Raw genomic sequence first — 26230 nt, 5'->3', positions numbered from 1 at the left:
GCACATCTGTACAGTGAGAAAAAAGTGCTGACAACCTGACATCCACACTAACACTATTTCAGGTCTGTTGCCTCTTTTTTTTTAATTTTTAAATACACTTCTGAGTAGCTTTAGCTTTCTCTCACCGGCAGAAGGCCTATTTTTGACTGCAGTGCATTAGATATGCTCCTGCAGAACATCTTCAATTTCAGTTTCATCTGAAAACAATCCAAGTTCACATGCTCCAGAACCACACCACAATTCAAAACAAAACGCTGTAAAAGGGAACAACTGGAAGATTTGATCCTAAAGTGCACTCCTGATCCTGACTATAACACTCATGTAGATGTATCTAAACTAGCTCCTCCAGTGTATGAATATTTTTATATGTTTCTTTGAACATATATGAGGTATCAAGATACCATGAGACAATCTGCTTATATGCTATGGATAAATAACTCCCTAAAAATCCAGCCAAACTAAACAAGTGCCATGCAGGAAGGAAAAAACCCAAAGTCTCCCTCAGCTTTGAGTCTCTTCAGGTAGTCAACAAAGACACAAAAGAAGAATTCCAAACCTCATTTTCTTCGAGAACTATAAGGCTCATCCACAAAAGGAATGATGTGCCTACTGCCACACCAAATGAGCAGACAGAATACAATAAATTCCTCTACTGTTTTTATTTGCCTTATATGTTTTACAGTGACATTTCTTTCTTCATGAGGACAGCAAACATAAGCCCATTACAAAAAATGAGTGTTGATGCAGCAAATTAGTTGCTGTGTAGGAAGAAAACCAGTAAATATTAAATGAGTTTACATCGAAGAGAACTAAGCTATAAAACAAAGTCTGAATTTGTGCAGTCTCTTCAAATTTCACCTGAGCTAGCATCTGTTCAATAACAACAGAAACAACCCTTTGGATGATATAACTCACAATTTTTAAAAGAGCAAAGAGGTTATTTTATTGATATCACTTTTACCATTAAGGAGGCTGGTATCTCAATTTGCATTCACCAAGAATTAAAATTACCCATTAATAATGAAGCACCTGTGGCCATGATATTAACCAAAAAAAACCCCAAACTGAACAAACCAAAAAAACCCCTATATCCCAGAACAACAATGCACACAAAAGTTCATACTGCTACATGGGTTACCACTGGTGCATGCTATGCAGTAGATTTTATATTGCCTGAAGACTCTTAAATTCTACTGCCATCAGTACCAACTGCTATCAGTTTAGAAGCAGCATCCTAATATTTAAAGTGTTCAGCTATAATCAGTGAAAAAACGTTCAAGGCAACTAAGGAACTGTAGCATTGATCCATTAATGTGGTGGGGTTCTGTACTGCTAAATATTGGAAAAAGCTATAATTTTCCATTTAAAAGAATTTCTTTCTGTTTAAACTGATGTTCTTGCATGAACAAGAGAACAGTGAGATTATCACCAGTGATTCAAGTTCAATTAATAAAAGGACTATCTGTGATAATATATACACAATATGTAAAACCTAAATTATCATGTAGTACCTTTCAGAAAACACAGTAACACATTCCAAGCTATTCACTGTTACTTAGCAAACCAATTTATTAATTACTCACGATATTCAGTCAGGAGCAACAATCTCCTATGTACAGAATTTTTTACATCATGTTTCAATCCTGCATATTTTGAGAAGAAAAATACCAGCTACACTTCTGAAATCCCTATAGTTCTGATAAAGTGGGTATAGCAGGAGCCTGTGTTATAACAAAAGTAGGAAGAGACAAATACAGCACTCACATTTAAAGGCTGCTTACTTCTCTGAAAGTCTTGTATATTGGCACGTATCCCCTTAGCACAGACTACTAATCAACATTTTTAACTTTTAAAGTAGATTCAGTATATACAGGAATCCTAATTCCCAGACATTTGCATTGTAAGAATATTCAATTGATGCAGCCAAATTCTGTTGTTCAAATTAAAGAACTAACAGTTACACTTAAGTGTTTCCCTTATAAATAACGTATCAAAACGATGCATGAACAAAACTGCCACATCAAATTTCTTAATAATATAATTTCTTAGGACTTGATCCACTTCCTCCACTTCCCACTGTTAGTCACACGCTATAAATTACACTGCTTGACTCCATACTTTTCTCCCAATAGCCCCTAATGTAAAAAGCAACAATTTAATGTTAGAAGCAGCTGTTTGCTTCTAAATTTCAGCCCTTTAATCAAGTAATTGGTGAGTAAACTGATAATGATATGTGCATCTAACTATTTTTTTTTATTTTTCTGCACATCACCAGCAAAAAAATATGGAGCAACTCTATCTGTTTGCATCCTCCATTATCCCCGTGACATACTGTTCCTTTCAAAACGCTACACAGGTATAACCTGTTGTAAGTCAGTATGGTATTTGACTGTGGCTTGAAAGAAAATGTTTTTCCTCATTTGTCAGTCTTCCTGTATTTTGAAATAAAATTACAGACTTACTGAAGGTATACAGCAATATATTTCTATTTCCATTAAATGATTCTATATGAGAAATATGTGTATTTTAAATGCACTACTGATGTATGCAACAAGTGGTGAAGAAATAATGGAAATCTTTTGATTCTATCTGCTATTAGAAGGATTCTTAGTTATACAGTGTTTTGAAGCTTTCTCTATTATATATTTATTTTGTTAGAGCACATTAAAACGACTTCCAATAATGGGAAAAAAGAAGATACTCAATACAGACTTTTTTAGCACAGAACATTAATATTAAACTTGTTGGTTTCTGGGTATCTTTGAGTTGTTTGGTGTTTTGGTATCTCTGAGTGGTTTGGTGTTTTTATGCCCCCTGCTTCTCTTCACATCCAAAAAATGTCTTTTAATTTCACTGTTTGGAAAACTTTCAGTCTCTTTTCCTGTCTACATGAAGATAACTTTGATGACATTTCTAATACAGGTTTACGTATTGATCTGAAAACAGACCTCCATTTTTTGTAAACCAGCATCTTTCAGAAAATGCTTGGTCCTGTTATTGCTATCTAATGTTTTAAAATGGAGATATGTCCTGGGTTGAGAGAGTGGTGGAGTTTTTTGGTGGCAGGGAAGGGGGCTATCGGGGCGGCCCCCTGTGAGAAGCTTCTCGAAGCTCCCCCAGCTCCACGTCAGCTCCACTTCTGTTTGGGAAATTGAGCCAATCGGCTGCGCCTCTGCGATAACGTATTTAAGAAGGGACGTGGTGACGGGCAGTCGGACTTGTGAGGAGGAGTCGCTGCAGCTGCATGAACACCAAGGTCAGTGGAGGAACGGAGGAAGAAAGGAGGGGGGAGGTGTGCCGGAGCAGAGACCTCCCTGTATCCTGTGGTGAGACGGCAGGGCGGCCCCCCCTGCCACCCATGAAGATCTATGGTGGAGCAGACATTGATTTATGGCCTGTTGCTCCTGCTCAGATGATCAAGGTTCTGTGCCTGAAGAAGGCCGGGGTCTCATGGGAAAAGGTTGCTGTAATTCAGTGCTGGGAGGATTGCAGCATGTGGGGGAGTCCCACACTGGAGCAGCTCGGGAAGGGCTGCAGCCATGGGAGGGAATCCAGTCGGAGGAAGTTAGTGACCCATGACGGAGCAGTGTGGGGAACACTGCGGCCCATGGGAGGAATTCAAGTCGGAGAAAGTTTGTGGAGGACTGTCTCCTGTGAGAGGGGGACCACGATGGATCAGGGGGTAACAAGTTCGGACACTCCCCTCACCGAAGATGAAGGAAGTGGCAGCACTGACTGCACCCCCCATTCCCTGCCCCTGCGCCACTGGGGGAGGAGGTAGAGATATCGGGAGCAGAGCTGAGCCCGGGAAGAAGGGAGGGGTGGGGGGAAGGCGTTCTCAAGATGTGGCAATGCTTCTCACTGTCCTACTCTGTTATGTGTTGTTAGTGTCTGTAATAAATGTATGTTCTTTTTTTTCTTCCCCTAACGAGTCTGCCTTTTGCTCGTGATCATAAAAGGGGGATTTTTCCCCATCCCAGTCCTATCTTGAACCCCAAGCCTGGCTCTCTGTCCCTTCTCATTGCCGGAGGGGAAGGGAGAGAGAGCTGCTGCATTGTGGTTGGCTGCCAATCAGGCCTAAACCACAACAAGATATTATTGCTTGTTCTAGAAGTACTGCAAATCCATGGAAAGACTGAAAGTGTGGTCTCCAAATGGATATCTATTGCTTTACTGACTACACAGCTGTACAGTATTTCTCCCCATATACTTACTTGCCACCACTATTTTACTGTTCATTGCAGTTTTGGCTTTCCATGTAAAAAAAAGTGTAATTTTTTATTTTCCATTATATAATTTTGTGTTAACCTTCCTAAAGTATGCAAATACCATTTCCATAAAACTTCTCTAGATCTAGTCATGGCATAAATAATGAAGACTGTGATTTTTTAAGTATAAATACAGACTTCCTCTAGGTTGCAGTGTACAAAACATCAGAATCCTTCCTAATAATGCACTTCATCAACAAAAATAATTAAAAATGTTAAATAATTCTAGTACTATAAGGTTTTAAGAATTTTAAATCACAAAGCTCAAAATCCAATAAAACCTTTATCGTATAATGTCTGCATTTGTAGCCATCTCAAAGAACGTATTAGAGATCTCAATTGTACCTGTATGGAGGACAGGTAAGAGGCAAACCTAAAGGCTACGAATTTTTAATTACAAGACCTAAGTATAAAAATGCAAACATTAGAAGGAACTTATCAAAGAAGTGCAAAAATACTTTCTGAGAGAAGGTTAAAATGAAAGGACAAATTAAACAAAATAGGAAAACCATAACTCCATTCACACTGTATTACACTCATTTGGTAAGGCAAAGCAGAAATGCCTGAAGAAAGTGTAACAAAAGATGAGAGTTGCCTTTTAGATAAAGCACTACTTCTACCTTTGCTTTTGGTTTGCTATGGAACTGAGTCAGCTTCACCAATCTGTATCTGTCTCTGTAAGTGGTGATAACACACACCATATTACCTACCTCCCTTCAAAATCTTCTAAAACATGCAAGAAATAATACTGCATACACTCCAAGGGCCTAGTTGTTTTGTTTTATCACTTATTCTCTGCTGCACTCAGATTAGCTACCACTCTTTTTCCCAAGCAGAACAGTGTCTCCACTACAGTGCTTCCTCTCAGCTGGAAGTAAGGCAAATAAGTCCTCCCCAGAGGCATCAGTATCTCTATGTGGATACCAGAAATTCATCTTAAGCTAATATGATAAGGTTGAGACATATCGCTAGTGCATGTAATGTAGCAACACAGCTCAGTCTCTGCAAAGTGTAATAACTAAACCCTCTTCTTCTTTGAAAAGAAATGAAGAAGATGTTGTAATTTTATTACAACTTAAATGTACCACAGTTCCATCTGAGCTTTTCCATTACATCCACAGAGTAGGTAACTAAAGCAGTACAATTATTTTAGACAGAAGAAAAGATATGGTAGGATATACATGCAGGACAGTTTTTTTAAGGACCTTATTAAAATAAAACTGTAATAAATTGCACTGCAATAATATGCATTATATTTCCAGGTAAAAGTCTTATTTACTTCTCATGAGCAATCATTGCTCAAAAAAGCCCTAAACACAAATAAAAAGCCACTACTGATTTACTGAACAGCCAAAGAGGTGACATAAGTTTAGGTTACAATGTGGTTTTTTTTACATTAAGTTGTCCTAACTGTTTCTTTAATGATACAACATTGAAAAGGACACTGATAACAAGAGCATCTATATTTCATATTTATCCAGCTCAAGAGAGTTCATTATTACTGGACTGTTTAAAAGTACAGCATTGTGGTTAGAAGTTCTACACCAAGTTTAAAGCCCACTTACTTCTGTACTCCCTCTGATTTTACAAGTGTTCTTCTCCTGATGAATGGGAATTAGTGGTAAGCCTCCGATCTTTGGACTTTTAGTTATAGACTGTTTTCTTGCTTTTCCAGCAGGTGGCCATATATCTGCATGCTGAAGAACAAAATGAGTCCTTATTTTTGGTGTGGAATTTTGTAAATACATGACATTCCTTTGTATGTAAAACTGTCTTGGAAAAATCTATCTGCTGCACAACACCATGCCCTCCCCTTGTGGGAGAAGGGGAAAAACACTATGGTGCTTAAAATTATGTCAATATTTTGTAAGTGTTGCACTACATTGAGTGAACAGAACCAAAATATCTCTATATAATTTTCATGTATCAAACATCTTTCCTCTATTTTATTTATCCAATTATCTTCTAAGAATAGAAAATATCAAACAAGGCACATACATTGACTTGATTCACAATTTCAAAATTCCACATAAGCATGCTTTCAGGAGTCCCAACAAAAATTTCCTAAATAAAATAAAATTATTTCCAAACAAGTGTTTCAAAATTTATATTAATAATTTATGAGAAAATAAGTGCTTAACCTACAATAACAACATACATTATCCAAAAAGACATGGCTTGACATTTTGAATGCTCCAAAAATACAATCTACAAAAAAGTAGATCTGGCTTCAATAATAATCTTTGCTTTAGCTCTGCTGAAATAAGTCAGTTTGGGGGAATAGGTCAGTTTTGTGTGAAGCTTCATTCTGAGTGAAAAACATGACTGTGATGAGGAGGGAAGAAAAAAATAATCATTAACTGAATATTTCAAAAAAATGTTAAGACCTCTTTCTATAAGAAGTCTATAATGAACTTTCATTAGTAGATCATGTAGAATTTCACATGTAGGAATTCAAGCACGTGTGCTTGGAGCTCACAGAATTCTTTCATGATGTTAATGGTAACCAGAAAGAGTCCTGAGGACAAGGTCGTGTAAGAGTATTTTCCTGACAAACTGTGAATCAAAGAGGATGTACAAGGCCTACAGAAGAAGGCTTTCTAAAGATTAGAGATGAGTGCATGAAGCTAAATCAGCACAACTCCAAGGGCAAGTGGCAAGCCAGATCTGCAAAGGAACCGAGAGTAGAGAATGAATGTTGATGAATGAAACGAAAGCTGAGAATGCTTTGTGTAAATACTGACAAAATACTAATCCAAAGCCTCAGTTTTAATAAACAGGAAACAAGAAATTATGTCTGAACATAAGAAAAAAACTAACTTTTTCTACTGTGGGAGTGGTTAAGCACTGGAACAACCTGCCCGGAGATGTTGTAGAGTCTCCAGTTTTTCAAATCGGATTGGACACAGCCCTAAGCAACCTGCTCTACCTGACCCTGCTTTGAACAGAGGGATCTTACTGATCCCTAGAGGTCCCTTCCAACATAAACAATTCTGTGACACTGTTCAAATCTGTAACAGATTTCTTTCCACAGAGGTGAGGATCTTCAGTGTCCTTTATTTTTTTTAAGGGTATGCAATCTTCCAAATCCATGAAGCAAGAAGTCTCTTCAAGACTATCTACAAAAATCCAATTGTGATGCTGTGACCATAGTGGCAGATGGTCTGCAAGTAAAAACACTGTTACTATTAAAAAGCCATCAGAATCAGTGATTACTGACTTAGAATAGCAGTCTAAAAATCGGAAGCCTCAATTCCAAATTTAGAAAAAGTAGATTTGCATCTTCGTGGTGTAAAATATTCTCACACGTGTTGCTGACCAGGGTGATGTAGAAGTCTGTCATAAGAGTTCTCCCCGGTGAACATTAAGAACATTTTCTTCCAATGAAACATTGAGAAGGAATTATCTGAAAGAGCAGACCTTGCCAACCAAAATCAGTTTACTGTGGACCAAGATACAAGAAACAGATGCAATTCAGAAAGTGACTGAGAAACTTTAAGTCAGCTTCTGAAGGAAACTGCCTCCCTTAATTCTCTGCAAGCTTAAGGAAACTATCCTTGTCAGTTAAGCAGCCTGATTTCCCTTTTGTGTCTGTTACATATCTTAAAATAGAACTCTGGGAAAGTACCTCAGAAAAAATAGCGATATATTAGGCCACATAATAAATGTATTTATTCATAGTTTTGACCTATCCGCTCAACTGTGCCTCATGGTAATATAATGTGCCTCTCTAGCTGATCAAAGGCAATGGAACTGGAAGAATATGATTGTGTCCAACTTCATATTAATTAATTACTTCCAGCTGTATGCAGGTATGCTATTAAGTGATTTTGTACAAAGTTATAGAATTCAATAAACAAGTTCCAGCCATATTTTTCAGGATGATTTTGCATAGAACTGAAAGAAACAATGGTCCTCCTTCAAAGTCTCTTAGTATTTACCAGCTTAAAAGTACAAGATTAATAACCTCTGAGCTAACTTGATTTTCTGTATCAAAAGTACTCTTGTTACTAGATTACAGTGGTACCTACACTTTGCTATTTATATTCTCTGTACTATTTATACTACAGGAATAATTACCAGAAAAAGAAAGATAACAACAGTACAACTATCTTACTGATATTAATTACCAATAAAATCTTATTCTGCTCAAGCACCGAGGAGCACAGTAACATAGATTTACTCCTGCCTCCTAATTGCACTGGATCATTAAAAGTCAATGTCTTAACACTTCAAAACCTACTTTACAGTATTTTTCAATTTGTAATCTAAACTATTCCACTGAGAAATAAAATGTGCTGCCTGCAGTCTCTCTAACATAAAGGTGTTCAAATACTGTGATAACAGATAAGGTAAAAGACAAGCTATCTTCCCTAAAGATGGCCTCAATTTGAAAATTCTAACGAGAAATAACCTCAGTTGACATTTGCAGTTTTCTGGTTTAGAAATGGGATAATGTGATAATAATTGTCTGCTGTTGCATAATACAAAACATTTGGAGATTTATAGTAAGCTTTAGCAACACAAGCCATTGCATTCTCAAGGAGAATTTCACTGTAAATTATTTTTAAAGAAGTAGATTGTAATAAGAACGAATCAATAAATCTGCATCATTAGCACTTAATTTCTCATGTAATTCAAAGACTGACATCTTTACTGATATCAAGAATGACGATTAAAAAAACAAAACAAAACACAAACAAGCCACAAAAAAACCTCAAAAAAAATCAAAACTAAACCCTCACAATGTAGCTCATTAATACCTCTAGCTTATCGTACTGTTCATTCATTGGAATTAAGTTTTTTAAAAAACAAAAACATTAATTCATAGCAATTTTTTTTTCTTAAATGCTCATGAAATGATTTAATTTTTTTTTGTTAGAAAAAATATCCTGGACATTGAGCAGTGTCTCTCACTTTTTTTATCTGTATTGTCAGAGGAACGTTCTACATCCTACACTACCTGGTAAGAATCCTAACAGATTGCCCTTCTTGTGATTTTACATCAAAAGGATTTCAACTGTTACCAAGCCTGTATGAGTTATTTCTAAGTAGCCTATATCAATAACCTCTGAGACTATTCGTTGTGACACCACTCATGGGCATAGCCCATGAGATGTACGACAGGACTGGTGGCTGTTTCCATAGAAACTACAGTAGTTACTTCAGTTAAGGGAGCTGAATAAGACAAAAATTTGGAAGTCTTACTTACAAGACATGCATTATACTTCTAGCACTACTATCTACGAAGGTCAGATTCTGTTTTAGAAAGCATCTAAGTATTGCAACAGTCTTGTGTCTAGCTTACTTTATGTAATACGTAAAATTCACAGGTAATCATAACTCTAGTGATGTTTATTCACAGTGATATTCCCCAAGGTTCCTTGAACAACACAGGAAAGACAAGAAAAATATGACACAAATACAAATTCCTTTTAAAACTTTGAACTATGTTTCAGTCTCCTGTCAGGTTAAATTCTTCCCATTCCTCTTACTCCCACTTCCCCCTATGTTAATATTAAACTACATTTGCAAGGATATGTTATATGGCACTCAAATGTACACCCTCTTTACTCACAATCTAGTAGGAAGCAGAAGATTACTTAATTTAAGATAATGCCTATCTAGCTCAACAAATTGTCAGTGTTAACTAAGCTAACCTGGATACCAGAGAAATACAACTGTATTAGAACAGGTCTTCAGCAGGGCTAGTTCACACCACTATGTTTTTAAAAAAGGACACCCTTCTTTCATGACCACTTTGCATGCAGCATACAAGCTAGTGAGCATCATGGTACACAGACACACCTTTTAGGTCAATGGCAAGAATGTTCACCCAGAAGAGGTTTATTACTGCAAAGGAAATGATTTTTCTTTAACCAGCTTCTCTATAACACAGCAGGAAAAAAACGAAAATCATGCCAGAGTGTAATAATGTTCTCTCTTACTCTCAAAGCACTCAGTTTTTATATGAAAATGACATTATAAATAATAACCTTCATAGACTAAGACCCATCTTTTTGCGGTTTTATTGCATTGAGTAGGCCAGAAACTTTAATGGCATTGCAACTTTATAACATATCCATAACAGATAGATATAATTGTTTAATGGGATTTTCATAACAGCAGCAAAAGTTACAGTTCTTCGATCAGATTAGTACCTGTGCAGTAAAAATGCTGATCATCCACTCCATCTGTGCATCTTGTCCATCACAACATATATACCTAGAACGTAATATACCATTAACAAGAAAAATGGCAAAAATTCCCATTGCAGTTAAACATATTAAAGAATAGGCTTCTAAATAACTTAAGCGCTTACATTCATTTATGAATGCTGCTATATTTGTTATTAATACTCCCATAAAATATTGGGAAATAAAAATGCTTCAAATTATCACTTTAACTTACTTTGAAGACAAAGCATTTGCTTCATTTAAATAATGTGCATAGGTGTAAAATCTATCATTGTAAATTTATGAAAGCCATTTGCTTTATCGCCACAGAAGGGAGACAGACACCTAACACCAAAAGATTACCAAAACGTATGAATTAAGACTTTAGTTAATTAAGAAAAACATAGCAAAAAGTCAATATGCAAGCAAAATAATGCCCCTTAGTTTTCAAACATTCTTAGTTTGACATTGAAGATTTCAACAAATATTAAACACTGAAGTTAAACCAATCATGTATTTCACATTTACCTACCACTGGTGCTTTTCAGAAAATACTGTAAGTCCCCAGCTGAAACAAATAAAATTTTCAATAATTAGTTCCAGAAACTCAAGACAGGGGCATATTCCTCAAACTGCAGATATTCATTAACTTTATGTAGTGCTCTTAAGTGGAAAAAAAAAAAATTACAAAGTTTAAATGCATATTGCAAATCTAGAATGAAATTGTGGGTTTGATAATCAATTTTGCTCATTTTCTCACAGTTGATTCACAGGTAATGAACATTCTGTTCTGGACAAAGGGTAATAGCCAAGACTTGCAAATGATGGCAAATTACTTGCCTCATTTTGACTGTAGGTGTGCTTTCTGAAGGCTGCTGGAAGTGAAACTGCTAAAATGGTGCCCAGCAGAGAGTCCACTACAGTGTGCAAGTCACAGAGGGAAGAGTTATGTTTACACTAAAAACAGAAGGAATCGCAAGAGTTTACAGAGATTTAAAAATTGCTGAAAAAAAAGGGAGTAGGTGCACAATGAAACCTCTGAGGTGAAAGAAACACAGACACTCCTGGAGATCGAAAAGAGACTTTTTCAAAGTCTGCTTTTGAAAGCAGACTGAAAGTAAACCTTAAAGGAAGAACCTACCTGCAAAAACTCGTTCACATAATATTTTTATTCCTATTTTGGATTAGTCTCCTACTCATTTTGTGCTTAACTAAAAAAAAAAAAAAAAACACACACAAATACCAACCTTTTACTCTAACACAACTAAGCTTTGAAATTTACACACCTTTTTGGGGCATTTTGATTTCCCAACTGTAAAGGAGAAGTTCAAGCAGAACTGTCTAAAGGCTACAGTCAACTTAGAATTCCCTAGGGATAGGATCCTATGTAGACTGTCTCAGCGTCTCAAAGCTTTGACTGAACAAGTACTGGAAACATCTGAAAAAAACAGGTGTCATTTTTCACTGCTCTTTTCCAGAGACATAGTCACTGATGTCTGTAAAGGACAATGTAGTCTTCAGCAAGAAGAAACATCAAAATAACAAGGATTTTGAAAAAGGAAAATCCTCTACTGAACAACAGGAACTGTCACTAAATGCCATGACAAGTTGGTTTTCTCTTCTCTCTTTTTTCTTGGTGCAAAGAAGGTGTGTCCACCAATGAAACGCAGGATACATAATACAAAACTAAGTGAGCTAGCAGCAAATATATCCACAAGAGATAATATATATGAGATTAAGAAAAGCCAATCAATAAAGTAATTTCCTAGCACAGAAGAGTTAACATGGAACACAAAAACAGAGATAGAAACAGAGCAAATGATATTATAGAGGGTAATTTAATTCATCATACTTCAGTTGGCTTCTTGACTTTTCCTTGCTCCATAATGTTTTATGTTCCCTTTTCTTGAGGATACTACCAGTACCTTGTCACAAAGTGTTTAACTTTTCTTTTCTATTCTTACTTTGTTGGTGGCTTCATTTTCTTTTTCACTCCAAGATAAAGCTTCAGGGAATTGACAGGAAACACTTTTTCAGGTTTGTTAGCCTGCAAACAAAATAAGACTCTAATTATTGTTTCAGGAACATGCAAAAGAGGAAATGCCACATGACTGTCTTTACAGTTAGGCTTCTTTCATGGGCTGCACCCCTCTTTTCTAACAGATCATTATGTTTTTTCTCTTTCTTTCCCATTAACGAAGTGTGCCAATCACTTGCTGGAAGCAGACTAATTAAGAACTTGAGGTCCGTGTGAAATTGCAAAACTGTAACAGAATTGTAATAATAAAGATGTGGTGGTACAATTCACAAAACTGGAATGCTGTAATATATGGTACAAGCTCTTCGAGAGACACTCAGGGAAGATGAGGAGTAGGATTACCCTCTGTTATAGGAGGTCTTCTATGGGACAGACAATATCATGGCAAGTATTTGCTTCAGATCACCCAATCGGGATGAAAAAAAGCAGATGAAGTCTTTAAACAACCCAAGGAAGTCTCTGGATAACAGAACCTGACTTCTGTGGGGCATAGGATGGGGAAGGCAGGGCTTTGCTCTCCCTAGTATGTGCTAGTGGGACACAAACAATCTGGCTGATTCACAGAGGGTGTCAGGGATAACTTTTTGACACCAGTACTGGATGGGCCAACAAGGAGTCATGAGCAGCTGGATCTGCTATTCATAGAGGAGGAAGAACAGGTGAGGGATGTGATATCAATGGTAGTATTGGCAAGAGTTACCATGAAATTGCAGAGCTCAAGATCCTGAGTGTAAAAAAGATGCTAAGTTAGCAGAGGACAGACCACAGAGATTAGAAGAGCAATGTTTGGCTTATTCAAGGAACTGATAGTTGGGTGTCCATGGGAGGAGGCAATTCTGAAGGGCAAAGAAGCTCAGGAGCAGGTCTTTAAGGACAGCATTCTCCAAGAACAAGAACAGTTCATCCCAATACTCAGGAAAGCAATTAGATTTATCAGGAGACAAGCCCTGGTAAATAGGTAGCTCATGGTGAAGCTCCATTGCAGACAAAGGCAGTATACTGGAGGTGGAAGCAGGGAGAGCCTATGAAAGAAGAAATTTAGAAACACTGCCCAGGACTTGTAGATATGGTGTTAGGAAAGCCAAAGGTCATTTGGAATTGAGACCTGCTATGAGCATTAAAGGCAACATGAAGAGCTTCTACACAAGTACCTTAGTAAAAGGCTGAACAAGAAAAATGTAGAGCCAATGCTGAACAGGGAGGGTAAATTGGCAACGGTAGACACAGGTGAGGCTAAGGTAACTCAATATCTTCTTTGCATCGGTCTTCATACCAGCAAGGTCTCCTAGGCCTCTACGCTTACAGACAGTGTCCAAGGAGAACATCTTCACCAGAAGAGCACTGGATCAAGTCAGGAAAGACTTGAGAGAGTTGAAGTCACACAAGTCCATTGGATCAGGCAAGCTGCATCCAACGGTTCTGAGTGTGCCAGCTGACATCCCCGAAAGGCTGCTGTGTGTCACTGTGGAAGTGTCAGAGATCAGAGGTAACTGCTGGTAACTGGAAAATGGAAAACATTGAATCCATCCTCAATAATGGCTGAAAAGACAATGTGAAAACTGGTTGCCTGCCAGCCTTATTTCAGTCCCTGGGAAAATCCTGGAGTGGGTTTTCTTGGAACACACTTCTGAGCACATGGAAGAGAAAGGTGCTACTGGAAGCACGCAGCATTACCAAAGTGATTGATTTCTACGATAAAATGACAGGATATGTGGATGAGGGGGGGAGTAGTGGATGTCATTTACCACAAGGCTTCTCACACTGTCTCCTACAATATTCTACCCAAGTTGGGATGCTATAGTCTGGATGTATGGACATCTGTATGGGTAAAAAGCTAGTTGCATGATCAGACTCAGAGGGTGACAGTTAATCAGACATACTCTAACTGCAGACTTACGACAAGGGGAGTACTGCAGGGGTCTATCCTGGTAGCTGACCTTTTTAACATCTTCATCAATGGCCCGGAGGAGTGAAACATCACGTTTGCACAATGACCCAGAGGACAAGTCAATGGACTTGGGGGCAGGGTTGACTTCCAGAGGTATACAGGACAAAGAAATGGACCAACAGGAATCTTACAAAATTCCATGATGAATATCATGTCCTGCACTCAGGAAGGAAAAAAACCCTGCAATGAGTGGGGAGCAGCTCTGCTGAGAAGGACCTGAGGGTGCTGGCAGATGGCAAACTTGGTATAATCCAGCAGTGTGTTCTGGAAGTAAAGAAGGTCTCCTGAGCTTTGTTAGCAGAAGCACAGCTGGTATGTTAGGGAGAGTGATTTTCCCCATCTCCTCAGCACTTGCGAGACTGCATCTGCAGTCCTGCAACCAGATTTGCCCCCCCTAGCATTAAAAAGAGAATCAGCAATGATGGAGTGAGCTCATCAGAGGCCCACCGAACTGGCTGGGGGCTGGAGCACTTGCCCTGTGAGGAGAGGCTGACCTAAGAGCAACCCCTCAGCACCTACAGGGAAGATCAAGAAGACCAAGAGAGGCTCTTCATATCATAAGAAGATGACTAGATATGAGGACAAACTTTTTTCTGAAGAGGATGGTCAGGTACTGCAACAGGCTGCACAGAGAGGTTGTGCAATCTCCATTCTTGGGAGTTTTCAAGACTTAACTGCATCAAGCCCTGAGCAACATCTTCTCACCTCATTTGCTAGCCCTGCTGTGAACAGGAAGTTGGACTAGAAATCTCCTGAGGTTCCTTTTCCTTTCTTGTTCCTTCTTGAATAAACTACCTTTAGCCAACCTACAACAGACATATACCCACACTATGTATGAGAACTGAACATGACTGGAAGATGAAATGCTGAAAGGAAATAATAAAATTCTCATGTACACTGTTCTACTACAGAACTCAACACACTAACACCCCTTTAGTACTTTTAGATCAAGTGTTTTAGCTTTCTATTTAGAAAAAAAACCACCTTAACAAATCTTATAATCCCAGTATACAAAGCTACTACATAGTGTTCTACTGTCCTGGATTCTCAGTTTTTCCCTCTACAGCTTTCAACCTCTAACACTCCAGTGTGGGAAAAAAAGAGACAGAATCATCTGAGATGGCATAAACATTTAAGAAAACAAAACAAAAATCCACACAACGGTTTTATGGTTGGTATTCTTGTGTAACTTCCCACCCAAAGCAAGGGTACTGCCAGGATGAAAAACCACACTATTTAGTTAAACAACAGTATACTTCTCATAAAACTGTACCTTAATGAAGCCATTTGTCTGTGTGTGAGCTTATCTCTTAACAGCAGTACACTGAAGTGGTATGTTATTTCACTCAATTAGCACAATATTGTAATTTAACATACAGTATAATGGAAACTTCACTTTTTTGATAATTGCTCTTGAACAAGAGAAACACTTAACAGAATGTATCTCCACCTGCATATACAAACTTAATTTGCTGTTAATGAGAATTTATAAATTAATTAGAACATGCAATCTTACTAAATACAGTTTTCCATCTGCAATGTCAAGCTTTCCTACTATTAATTTCTAAATATGACTAAAATTAAACCAAGATTATTAGTGTTAGATGAACATCTCTGAAGAAAAAATAAAACAAACTGATGTACACTATTTTGTCAAAATGGTATTTCCATCTGCTTTTTAATAAAAAAAAAAAAAAACAAAACAACAAAATGTGAAGCCATTTAAAAGCAAAACTGTTAAAAACTCACCCTGAGTTGGGGAATTTAATGTTTTCTAAATCAGAATGGCTTAAAAAAGCAGATTAAAAAGTAGTATAACAATCTTATCATAAACTCTTTCCAAGATACTAATTAAGGTTTTATGAGCATATTAATTTATTCTCACATATGTGCCAATTTGAGTTTTAGCACTAAATTATGAGACACTATTTTTGACATTCTGAGGTCATTCTAATTAACATTATATCCACAGTATCACAGGAATACACTATTTCTTTTGCATTAGCTTACTTGAGCAATGGATCTGTCTTTTTTAAAAAGTACTTTGTGAAGGTCAGCAAGTATACATCTATATTTGCTGGATGGGCAAAATCGGCAGTCAGCAAAAATAACAGCAAACCAGAAATTAACAAAACTAAAATGAAAACATGGTTCATGATGCATATTATTTAGTTTTATACTTTAATGCAAGCTGCATACACCCTAAAACACTCTTTAAAGAAAACTCCCATTAAATATTTAAAATTGAACACACTATTCTAATAAGTATGCCTAAATTTGCTTCTGTGGAATTCTGAGGTATATCTAATTATCAGAACTGGTTTTTGGAGGACTGAGAATACATTCGAAAACTTGTTGGGAATGAGAGGAAGATTTTGCTAGTGTACTGAGAGTTATTGTTTCCTATAAGCTCTTCTATCATGACACTTGTAGGTATCAGAACCCTGTTTCTTGTAACATCTAAAGGCTTTGCATGAGATAACAAGGAAAAACAGCATGCAGATCACTTAAGTTCCATATAACTTCTACTATTGCCCTCTACAGTAGGTTTACTGGAAATTTAATCACAGCACAAGCTGTAAGCATTCAGAAACATTTCTTTTTAATTTTTTAGAGCTTATAGTAATGCATAATTACAATAGCTAAATAAGTAACTGACACAAAGTCCTTTCACTAAAGCTCTGTGAAATAATAAGAAAAATCTTGTACACTTCAATCCCATACTCTAGAAGTTGCCATTTAGTATGAGAAGTTGATCTGATTGCCTGCCTTCTTTTTTTCATATGTAAAAGAAAGCTTAAGTGAATGCTTAAGAGTTTGGTGCAGAGTTTGTCATACCTTTGTATCCTTGTAAAGAAGCAAGTTGCCTTCCTGTAACACAAAATAACGCTCTTGAAATTTGTTTCCAGACAGTAGTTTTGATGGTTCTTCTTTGTATTTCAGATTGCCTGCTTTCATGCTACCTTTTTCATTTTTCTCTATCAACAAAATAAAATAGTATTTTGTTAGAAGGCTTTACAACACTGGAAGCTGCTAGTTGTTAAGTGCCCCTAGTATTACTGTTTATCAAAGGATTAAAATTACAATTCCACTTATTTGTTAATAAGTTATATGTATTAAAATAATAAAACTAATTTTATATATTATACAAATAGATAATTATATATTACATTTAATACACATATAAATAGACTATAAATTAATATATTTTATATTGATCTATTATATATAAGAAATATATTCTTAAATACTGACAGCATTATGATTATAATTTCTGAGAGAAAAAAGTTATCTCTGTTTCACTTCTAAGATAACGTGGAAAGAATCCACCAATACACTTTAATTAAAAGAATATTTTAAGAATATAATGTGCGATTAATTCCGAAAGTATGACATGGATACTTTTAATCTCTGTGCTTCAGAGGCAAGAATTTTCCACAAAGACATGATTTGGTAATGAGTCTGTTTACATTTTTCTGATGAATCAAAATACACACAGAAACACACATATATTTGGTAAAAATAATAAAACCCAAACAATCCCTGCACAAAACAAAACAAACCCAAACAACAACTTGGCAGTCAGATTTATAAAGCATTTAATTTTTCACTGAAAAAGCTTTTATTTAAAAAAATACCAGAATTGGTGAAGGTTTTCAATGTTAGAGACTAGATTTTTCAGTATGTTCTCAGCAATTTAAAATTCTAAATAAAATAATACAAAAAAGTATCACTAATACATATAAACTACTGCATCACCACTTCTAGAAGGTTTTGATTTTCCTATTCTGTCCAATATGTGTTTGGGGTTTTTTCACTAGTTTATCAAATAGCTTTCAAATAGCAAAAACTTCTGACCACTAATTACAGTAATTACCATGTTGATATGACTCATGCATATAAAATCAAATCAAAACAGCACTTTAACAAAGTAAGGAATAACAAGAGAAAAAAAGAATTGCTACTTGCATCTTATCAAGTCTTTATGAAAGAGCAGAGAATTCAGCAGAATTCTGAAGTATTCTTTTCTCCTTGAGGTAACTAGTGCTGGAAGCAGACTGTCAGCCTGAAGAGAGCAGCTATGCAGGAGATGAACTCTTCTCCTCCATTCCAGTCAACACTACTGAAGAGGGAGCCATACTAACAGAGCTAATAATTCCTTTATCCCAAAACACTACAAGCTTACTACAAATGCCGTATTTTGGCTTTCACCACCTATTTTCTTTTCCTAAATGTAGGTATTTTCTGCAAATCATTCACTTAGGAAATAATGAATAAACTCATTTTGGAGTCCCAGAATGATACCACTATTTTTTATAATATATTCATTTCAAGATAGTAAATAAAACTATGGTGTAAGAGGAGTATGTGGTGTATGGAGAATAGCATCCTTACTCAACTTACCCAACTACTCAATTGGATTTTTCTGTTAAAATTCCACTTTGTATTTGAGCATTTGATATCAAAACTCTATTATTAAGAAGCAGCACAAAATATAATCTCAAAAAATAAGAATAAAATATTTTAAATAAATTAAAAATAGAAAGTAACATAAAACACATTTTCATTTGGTCAGGAAAGACAGGAATACAGAAAAGACCAACTTTAATTGTCTGCACAGTGTTTTTTATTTGTGAAAAGCAGTATTACACAGCCACAGCTAACTACACAAACAGTCATGCTTTGGAAGTTACACTTGCTGTAACATGTACTGATCAAAATAATGTATTTTTTCCATCTTCATACATTCTGCTAAATGAGCACTCAATATCTTCAAGTACTGCATGACAGGCACAAAGCACACAAGAGGTGACAAGGGAGAATTAAGAATATGCATGAAGTATCACTAATGACCAGAAAACGCAGGGTCTAATAGAACAGTTTGCATAGTACTGTTTGCAACTACCTGTATTTCAGTATTTATGTTTTTGTTCTTCTTTTAAAGAACCTGTAGACAGTTATTCCACACATGACTATTTAGGAAAAGCCCCAACATTTTAATAGTGAAAAATGTATTAATGCATTAGATGCATAGTGTGCATGCACAAAATGAACATCAGTGATATCCAGTCTCAAATGTCCAATTATGCAAATAAACTTCAAGGTGCATACAAAAAAAACTCTCAGGTTATATTTCAAAATTCAGAGTCAGATTCTACTATCATTTGTATGGTTTAGAGAGACTTTGGGACTCATTTGAAAAGTTGTATCTGAATCACATCTTTCATACTGGCTGAAAAACAGCTGTTTAAGGAGTCGGAATTAAATTATTCCTCCTACTAGCCCTAATTATTTGCAAAAAGAAGATAATCAAAAATTGTGAAACTAATTCCCTCTTGCTTTATATCTTAGTACAAACTGAAGTTATAAAAAACTTTTAAAAATATAATGGAAATTTAAAAGATAATAAATTTCTTTGATTTCATCAAATAAAACCAACTACATTCTAATCATCATGCTTGCCATGAAAGGAAAATCTCAAAGAAACTTTAGCAGTATTTTCATTAGAGTTTAAGATAGAATCTAAAACCTTAATCAATCCATTTCAACAATAAAAATTGGAAGTTACTTGGTTTGTCTGCTATAAGTGCAAATATGCATGCACGGTTAAAAGAAGAGCTAACATATTAATTCCCTCTTTGCCATTAAGAATATTTATTTCATGTTCAGAATAGAATATGAATCCTTAACCACAACAATCACAAGTTTGTTTGTTTTGGTTTGGTTTTTTTAACCATACTAAATGAGAGTAGCAGGATACTTCCACGTCTGTACCAAATTGGAAGATTTTAAATTTCTGCACATAGCTCTCGACATAACAAAAATTAATTCTAAAATTCACAGCATTCCCATCACAGCAAATCTATCAAATGCTTGATACTTACAAAGATCTTAGAAAAGCCTGAAGGAGAGAAAATAATAATCTTCTATATTGATGATATTCTATATTCTTTAGAAGCCAGTATTTCATAAAGTAAGTCTAAAGTAATTGGGATGTGTCTTAATCAGAATGATTTTTCAGATACAAAGTTTACAAAACATGCAAAACCTTCCAGAACTTTGCAACTACTAGAAACTACATGTACTCAATGCATTCAGGATTGATCTACCTATGGTTTAGCAGTTTGCATTTCAAAGAGTATGTCTGAATAACAGCCTCTGTTCTCAGAAATCAATACTTCTCTCTCAAATTATACAACTCTTTACTGGTAAAATTTCAAGGACTTCTATACACACAATTTATAGTGAGTCTATTCTCTCATATTTTTCTAACAAATAAAACTTTAATATGGAAAATTTTCAAGTACGGAGAAGAAAAAGGGTCTTGAAATAGAACTAAGCTGTACTGAGTATTTCTTATAACAAAATATAATGTTCACCTTGCCCTTCTGAACAGCACTTGAAAAAGTGCTCCTGCAACAATCATGAAAAGCTATGGAATAAATTGTCAAGAGAGAATAACTGAAGATCTGGATGAAAGTGGAAAACTCACCACAAATTTATTGAAACATATCAATACAAATAAACTAACACTTTTTTTTTCCTTGAAAAGGAAAGTTGATTTCTAGACAAGAGAAAATATACATCTAGACCTCAATACAATATTTGATATTTCACAACATGAGAAATTATTTTAAAAGAGACAAAATGAGAATGAGTAGAATAGTTATGAAAAAGAAGAATGTATGATGTATAAGGTACATGGGAAAAGCTGCACTGACAGGGAAGACAATGATAAGTTCCCAAGATGAAATGAGGCTAATAGAGTTGTTCCATTAGGTTCACGATTGAACCAACATTATTTCAAACATCATTAAAGTCTCTGGAAGAAAAAGGAGAAAAGTGCAGATGACACAAGGCTCTGAGGTAACATTAACAGAGAAAAAGGTCAGGAATATCATAATTTAGTCTGTAAGATTCTAACATAAATCAGAGAACCAAGGGAAATTATAGGAATTCTGTTATAAACATATTATGATCACAGCCCTATTCATTTTACTGCAAAGGAGGAAGACATCCATCCACCCAGTTGCCCATTTGTATGGGCTGAATCCATTATTAAAAATCATACTTCAAATAGTAGTGGTTGGACATCTGGCCTCAGTGCTGCTATTCAGAGAGGAGGAAGTATCCATATAAAGAGCGTAAGAGACTGAAAAGATTAAGGTCTCCACTTCTTCCCTCAAGCCAGCAGTTATTTCTTGTGCACTTTGAGATGGAAAGCCCCAGCGTAACCACAGCTGTCTCCTCCTCTAGACACTGGGAGTATTCCTTCCCCAATGACCTCATCCTATAGAATTTCTAACTCTGACACTACCTAGTGATGGAAGTAAGTTTATCTAAAAAAAACCATAGCTTTTTTCCCTGAAATAGCTGCTTACTTGTTTTAACAGCATGTACAGATGCAAGATTATAAGTAGAAACAATAAACACATAGATTCCTGCTGCTACAAAATGTGGATGAATGGTGAAGACTTTCTGTGCATCTTTGCCTACACTTAATATATACACTGTTTGGCTGAAGCTAGTGAACTTGCTCCTCAGTATTGCTAACGTTTCAGAGTAAATTTACAAGCTGAAAGTGGGCTCAAAAAATCTGAAATTAAATTACTACAGAATTGTGATTTTTTTTAAAATGTTATTTTATTATAACAAGATTTAGTTAGAAAAAGTAGTGTTTTAGAAATTAAAGTATGGTCACCATGTAAAAGTTCCTTAAAATGGCAATTCCACTCTCAGGAAAAGATTTTGTAAAACATGAGATTACTCTGCCATGTAGAATTTGCAGAGATCAACACTATAAGTCTGCAATATGGCAGAGATTTTTCTCCCTTCAAACCACTAAGAAAATCAATATAATTTATTAAATATGGTTTTAATTATTTTAACACCAAAAAAAAAAAAAGCATGTAAATGTAAACATTCAGTCTAAGGCCAATACGTCTAGACTAAGGTCAAACTGAATAGAACTGATGCAAACAATTACTGTAATGGGTTGGGAGAACAAATGGGTGTAGAAATTAGGAGAGAAGAAGGAGGACAAACAGCTGATCTCCTCTTTAAATAGTACTGCATTTTGTAAACTGACACTAGTCTGATCCTTATGTGTTTCTCAGGGCAGTGGTTCACATAGCCCTTATGACTCATTACCTCTTCTGATTATACATGAACACATACTGACTGAGGTGATGGCAGTTCATATCTCAAGCTTTTAATGAAGTAGGCCATTTCTCTCTGTTCACTATCACTGTTTAGATAGTGAAACTCAAACATAAAAGTCATGAATAGCACACTTGTTAAGGTTGGTTTGTATTTGTGGAATACGCTTCTACAGGAATAAAGGATGATGAGAGAAAGCTATTACTTTTGGAAGAACAAGCAAAATAGCATAACTTTTACTTCTTGAAATCGAGACAGAAGAGATATACACATAGATCAATACCTCTGTGTATGGGGAAGAGAGGAAAAGAAAATCTTACATATTTGAATAAGTCATTAGATAAAATCAGATGGGCATTAAGCTAGGCATTATTTTACAGTGACAGCATACAGGATTTCAACTGCCTGAAATCAGGACAGTAATTTTTGGACGTGTTTAACTCCTAAACTCCTGCTTCCCTCAAGACAAATACTACATATTACTACATGGAAGACATAAATCCAGGTATTATGTAAAAAAAAAAAAAAAAATAGGACTGGGGCAGCATGTAAATCACATTTTTCCACCACATATGTGTGATCTATATTTCCTTTCAAGTGTCAGATCTAAATTCCTCATCCTTTTTAAAGGTCACATACTCTCTAAGTCATTCAGTTGCCTGAGTATGTCATTCAAATTAGCTTTGTATTTTAGGCAGTGGATTACATAATAGAAATTACTATTAGCACATAACATACTTACATAATTATATATATATTTTTTCATATAAAATGTAATCATTATATATACAAGATATGTGTATATATAGTCCACAAACTGTGAACTGAATGCAGAGTTCCTGTATACTATTATGTTCAAATGGGAGAGCTTAAAGTTTGTAGAAACAAGAACATCCATATTTTCTACGTTTTAAAAGGAAGCCAGTACAACCCTCAGTAAATCAGTAACTTTATACACTACCAGGAATTCAGACATTCTGGCACACTTTGCCCCAAAGAAACAGCTATAAAAGAACCGTCATCCTCATGTCCTCACCTGAAATATCTGAGTTTTAAAAAAGATACGTACCACTGTAAAGTTTTATCATGTCTGCTGTTAGAAATCTCTTTATTATCAGATACGCAGTGCCAGGCTCTGGCAGTGAACTCCAGTGAAGAACTTGTTCTAGTACATTCTCTGTATAATGCAGAGGTCGTTCTGAAAAATGACGTATGAAAAAAAACACAATGTTGAAATAAAACCTAAACAAAACGAAGATTGGAGGCCCTTAGAAGTCTATACACAACACTCTCACTTTGATCTATAGAAGAAAAATACTGCTTTCAAAATAAGACAATTAGGCACTTCACTGACCTGCAGAAACATCTTTGCTCCCAGCATCTTCACAGGTAATGAATATCAAGTTAGACACGTGATAGTCAAATGTTCAGTGGCTCTTTTTTATTTAGTTATGAATATTTTCTTATGTAAAGACACTAAAATACTGCTTTCAAAGTAAATACAAAAGTTAGGAACTATCACAGGGCATATCTAAATATACCTAAACAGAATTGAGACTTGCAGCTATATTGGGCTTCATTAGCCTAGGCTCAATACAGAAATGAATCATCATACCTACCAGTTCTCTGCAATCAAAACCCAAAGAATTTGGAGCAGTTACAGTGAAAAAAAACTACAAACCTGGTATAGTTTATATTTTCTGTTAATGATCAAAGCAGACCAAGACAGACACTTGGTTTCATTACATTTCTTTTACTAGAAGAGAAAAGGGTGTGGTCCTACTAGGTCTTCCCCCTGTTGCTGTGGTTAGCGAATTTACAGGCTTGCACTTTTATATTCTAACCTCATACAAGATGTACAGGAAGATTAAAATATAAATAGATGAAGGCATGACTGGACTGTATGTGTGCACTTCAACACTTCATTTGCTCAAACATAGATGTGTTGATAGGTATCATCCATCCTAGAAGAGCAACTCTGAGACCCTTTCATGGGACTGAAAAACGGCAGTGATAAGAAAGTCCAGCCAGTACTCCATACAAACCCCAGTTTATATGCCAAACGAAAGCAGGGAAGATCTTGCAAATAGTCCCTAAATCTTCATTACCAGATCCAGCAGAAATCTGAGTGTGACATGTACTGTAACACAGCCTGAGGTATCATACAAGGCAACACTGATGTGGATGGAGGGAGACTGTACAGTTCCCCTCCCTATTAATCCTTCCTTCACACTCCCCACCTCCTCTCCAAAGGCTTTCACCTGCTCAGCAGTAAGCACCTACTGTAATTCATGAAAGCACAAAAACCTTAACGATGGCTTTGCGGGCTCCAACTTAGAGCAGTGGATCCAAGTGACATTTTATCTCCAAAAAGAGATTTTTCCAAAAGTTCTGAGTTCCCATTTGCATACCAACTTATGTGGGTCAGGCTTTGAGAAGAGCTGGGTACAGCTCCTGGAAAGTCACACCTGTGACACTGTCATGTTGGGTCACAGTCTAGCCCTGTGTCTCTGGAGTACTGAAGGGAAAAGTATGCCACCATAATCTCATTTTTCATTTCTGCTAGGGTAGATGAATATGAAATGTCAACAGCTGCTTTGGGACTGTCCAGCACTACACTCCAGCAGAACATATTTTCCTGAACACCTGAACACCAGAGCTTCAGAAGGCAGCAGCCACAAATAACACACTCAAGTGACAGAAAAAAAACTATCACTGTTTAGGAATGTAAAAAAAATACGTTACCTGTAGAATTGTTATATCACTTTATAAAGATTTTATTATTCAGACATGACAACAAAGCAGCTTAGCAAAAATACCATTCTGTAGAGAGCAGCTCAATCCCATTTCTTCTGGCCCTTTAATTTTAAATTGTTAAACTTTTAAAATATCTTTTCAACTTTTGGAAAACTGTGGACTCTGATGTGATGAAGTTAAAACAACTTGCTGCCTTTTTTACAGCAGAGAAAAACCCATTTTAAGGACAAGAACTTTACAAATCAGAGGCAGGAAACAGTAACAAATCACCACATCTTCCTAGAACACCAGCACTCCCAGAGTAAACACCTACTGTTTTATTTATAGTTACATTTAAGACCATCTGTCATCATGGATTACACGGTACATAAATCATCATGCTGAAATGCATTAGATATTTTACTGGCAACACACCTCATTTACAAACTATCCATCAAGCACAAATTACTAAAAAAAATATACACCCTATTTTGTAAAAGCATATGGTATTGAACATTCAGCATTAGGTTAGAAAAAAATATCAATTATTTCAACTTCTCTATATGCATATCATTTAGTTGATTTTTAATAATGCAATTTTAGTATTTTGAACAGCAAGCAGTCAACACATATGTCCAATTACCCTTTTACTGAGGTCATCATATGCTGGTAAATATCCCAAACCAGTCATTTTCACCTTAAACAACATTAACTATCAGGAGAAAATTACTTTTTAGAAAATATAAGATTCTAATATTCTTGCCTTCTCAGGGTTCATTTTCAGGGAAATGTATCTTAAAAAGTAAAATAACTCTCATAAAACTTCAAGATTGAGTGTAACAAACTGAATATTATCAAGCACTGTGCAGGAACCAGATCACGGCAAGAACGCAAGCAGAAAATT

At 35.9% G+C, this 26230-nt stretch overlaps 1 protein-coding gene across 3 annotated transcripts in view; it reads right to left on the bottom strand.

The window, feature by feature from the left end:
• ARAP2 (ArfGAP with RhoGAP domain, ankyrin repeat and PH domain 2) overlaps nt 1-26230 on the bottom strand; it is a 138345-nt gene that overhangs the window by 4200 nt on the left and 107915 nt on the right. The window contains exons 27-32 of one of the 3 annotated variants that reach the window (XM_042808248.1): nt 23660-23788; nt 17269-17408; nt 12409-12491; nt 10977-11012; nt 10430-10493; nt 5834-5965 (exon numbers count right to left, since the gene is read on the bottom strand). In XM_042808248.1, coding sequence (XP_042664182.1) covers nt 5834-5965; nt 10430-10493; nt 10977-11012; nt 12409-12491; nt 17269-17408; nt 23660-23788 — 584 coding nt within the window. Of the gene's footprint in view, nt 1-5833; nt 5966-10429; nt 10494-10976; nt 11013-12408; nt 12492-17268; nt 17409-19007; nt 21254-23659; nt 23789-26230 lie in introns of those variants that run through there. The other 2 variants (XM_042808249.1, XM_042808250.1) reach the window with 2 other exon arrangements.

Source organism: Tyto alba, unplaced genomic scaffold, assembly GCF_018691265.1.
Source record: "Tyto alba isolate M040663 unplaced genomic scaffold, T.alba_DEE_v4.0 Super-Scaffold_6, whole genome shotgun sequence".
NCBI classification, from domain to species: Eukaryota; Metazoa; Chordata; class Aves; order Strigiformes; family Tytonidae; genus Tyto; species Tyto alba.
This window is presented reverse-complemented; position numbering and strand designations above follow the sequence as displayed.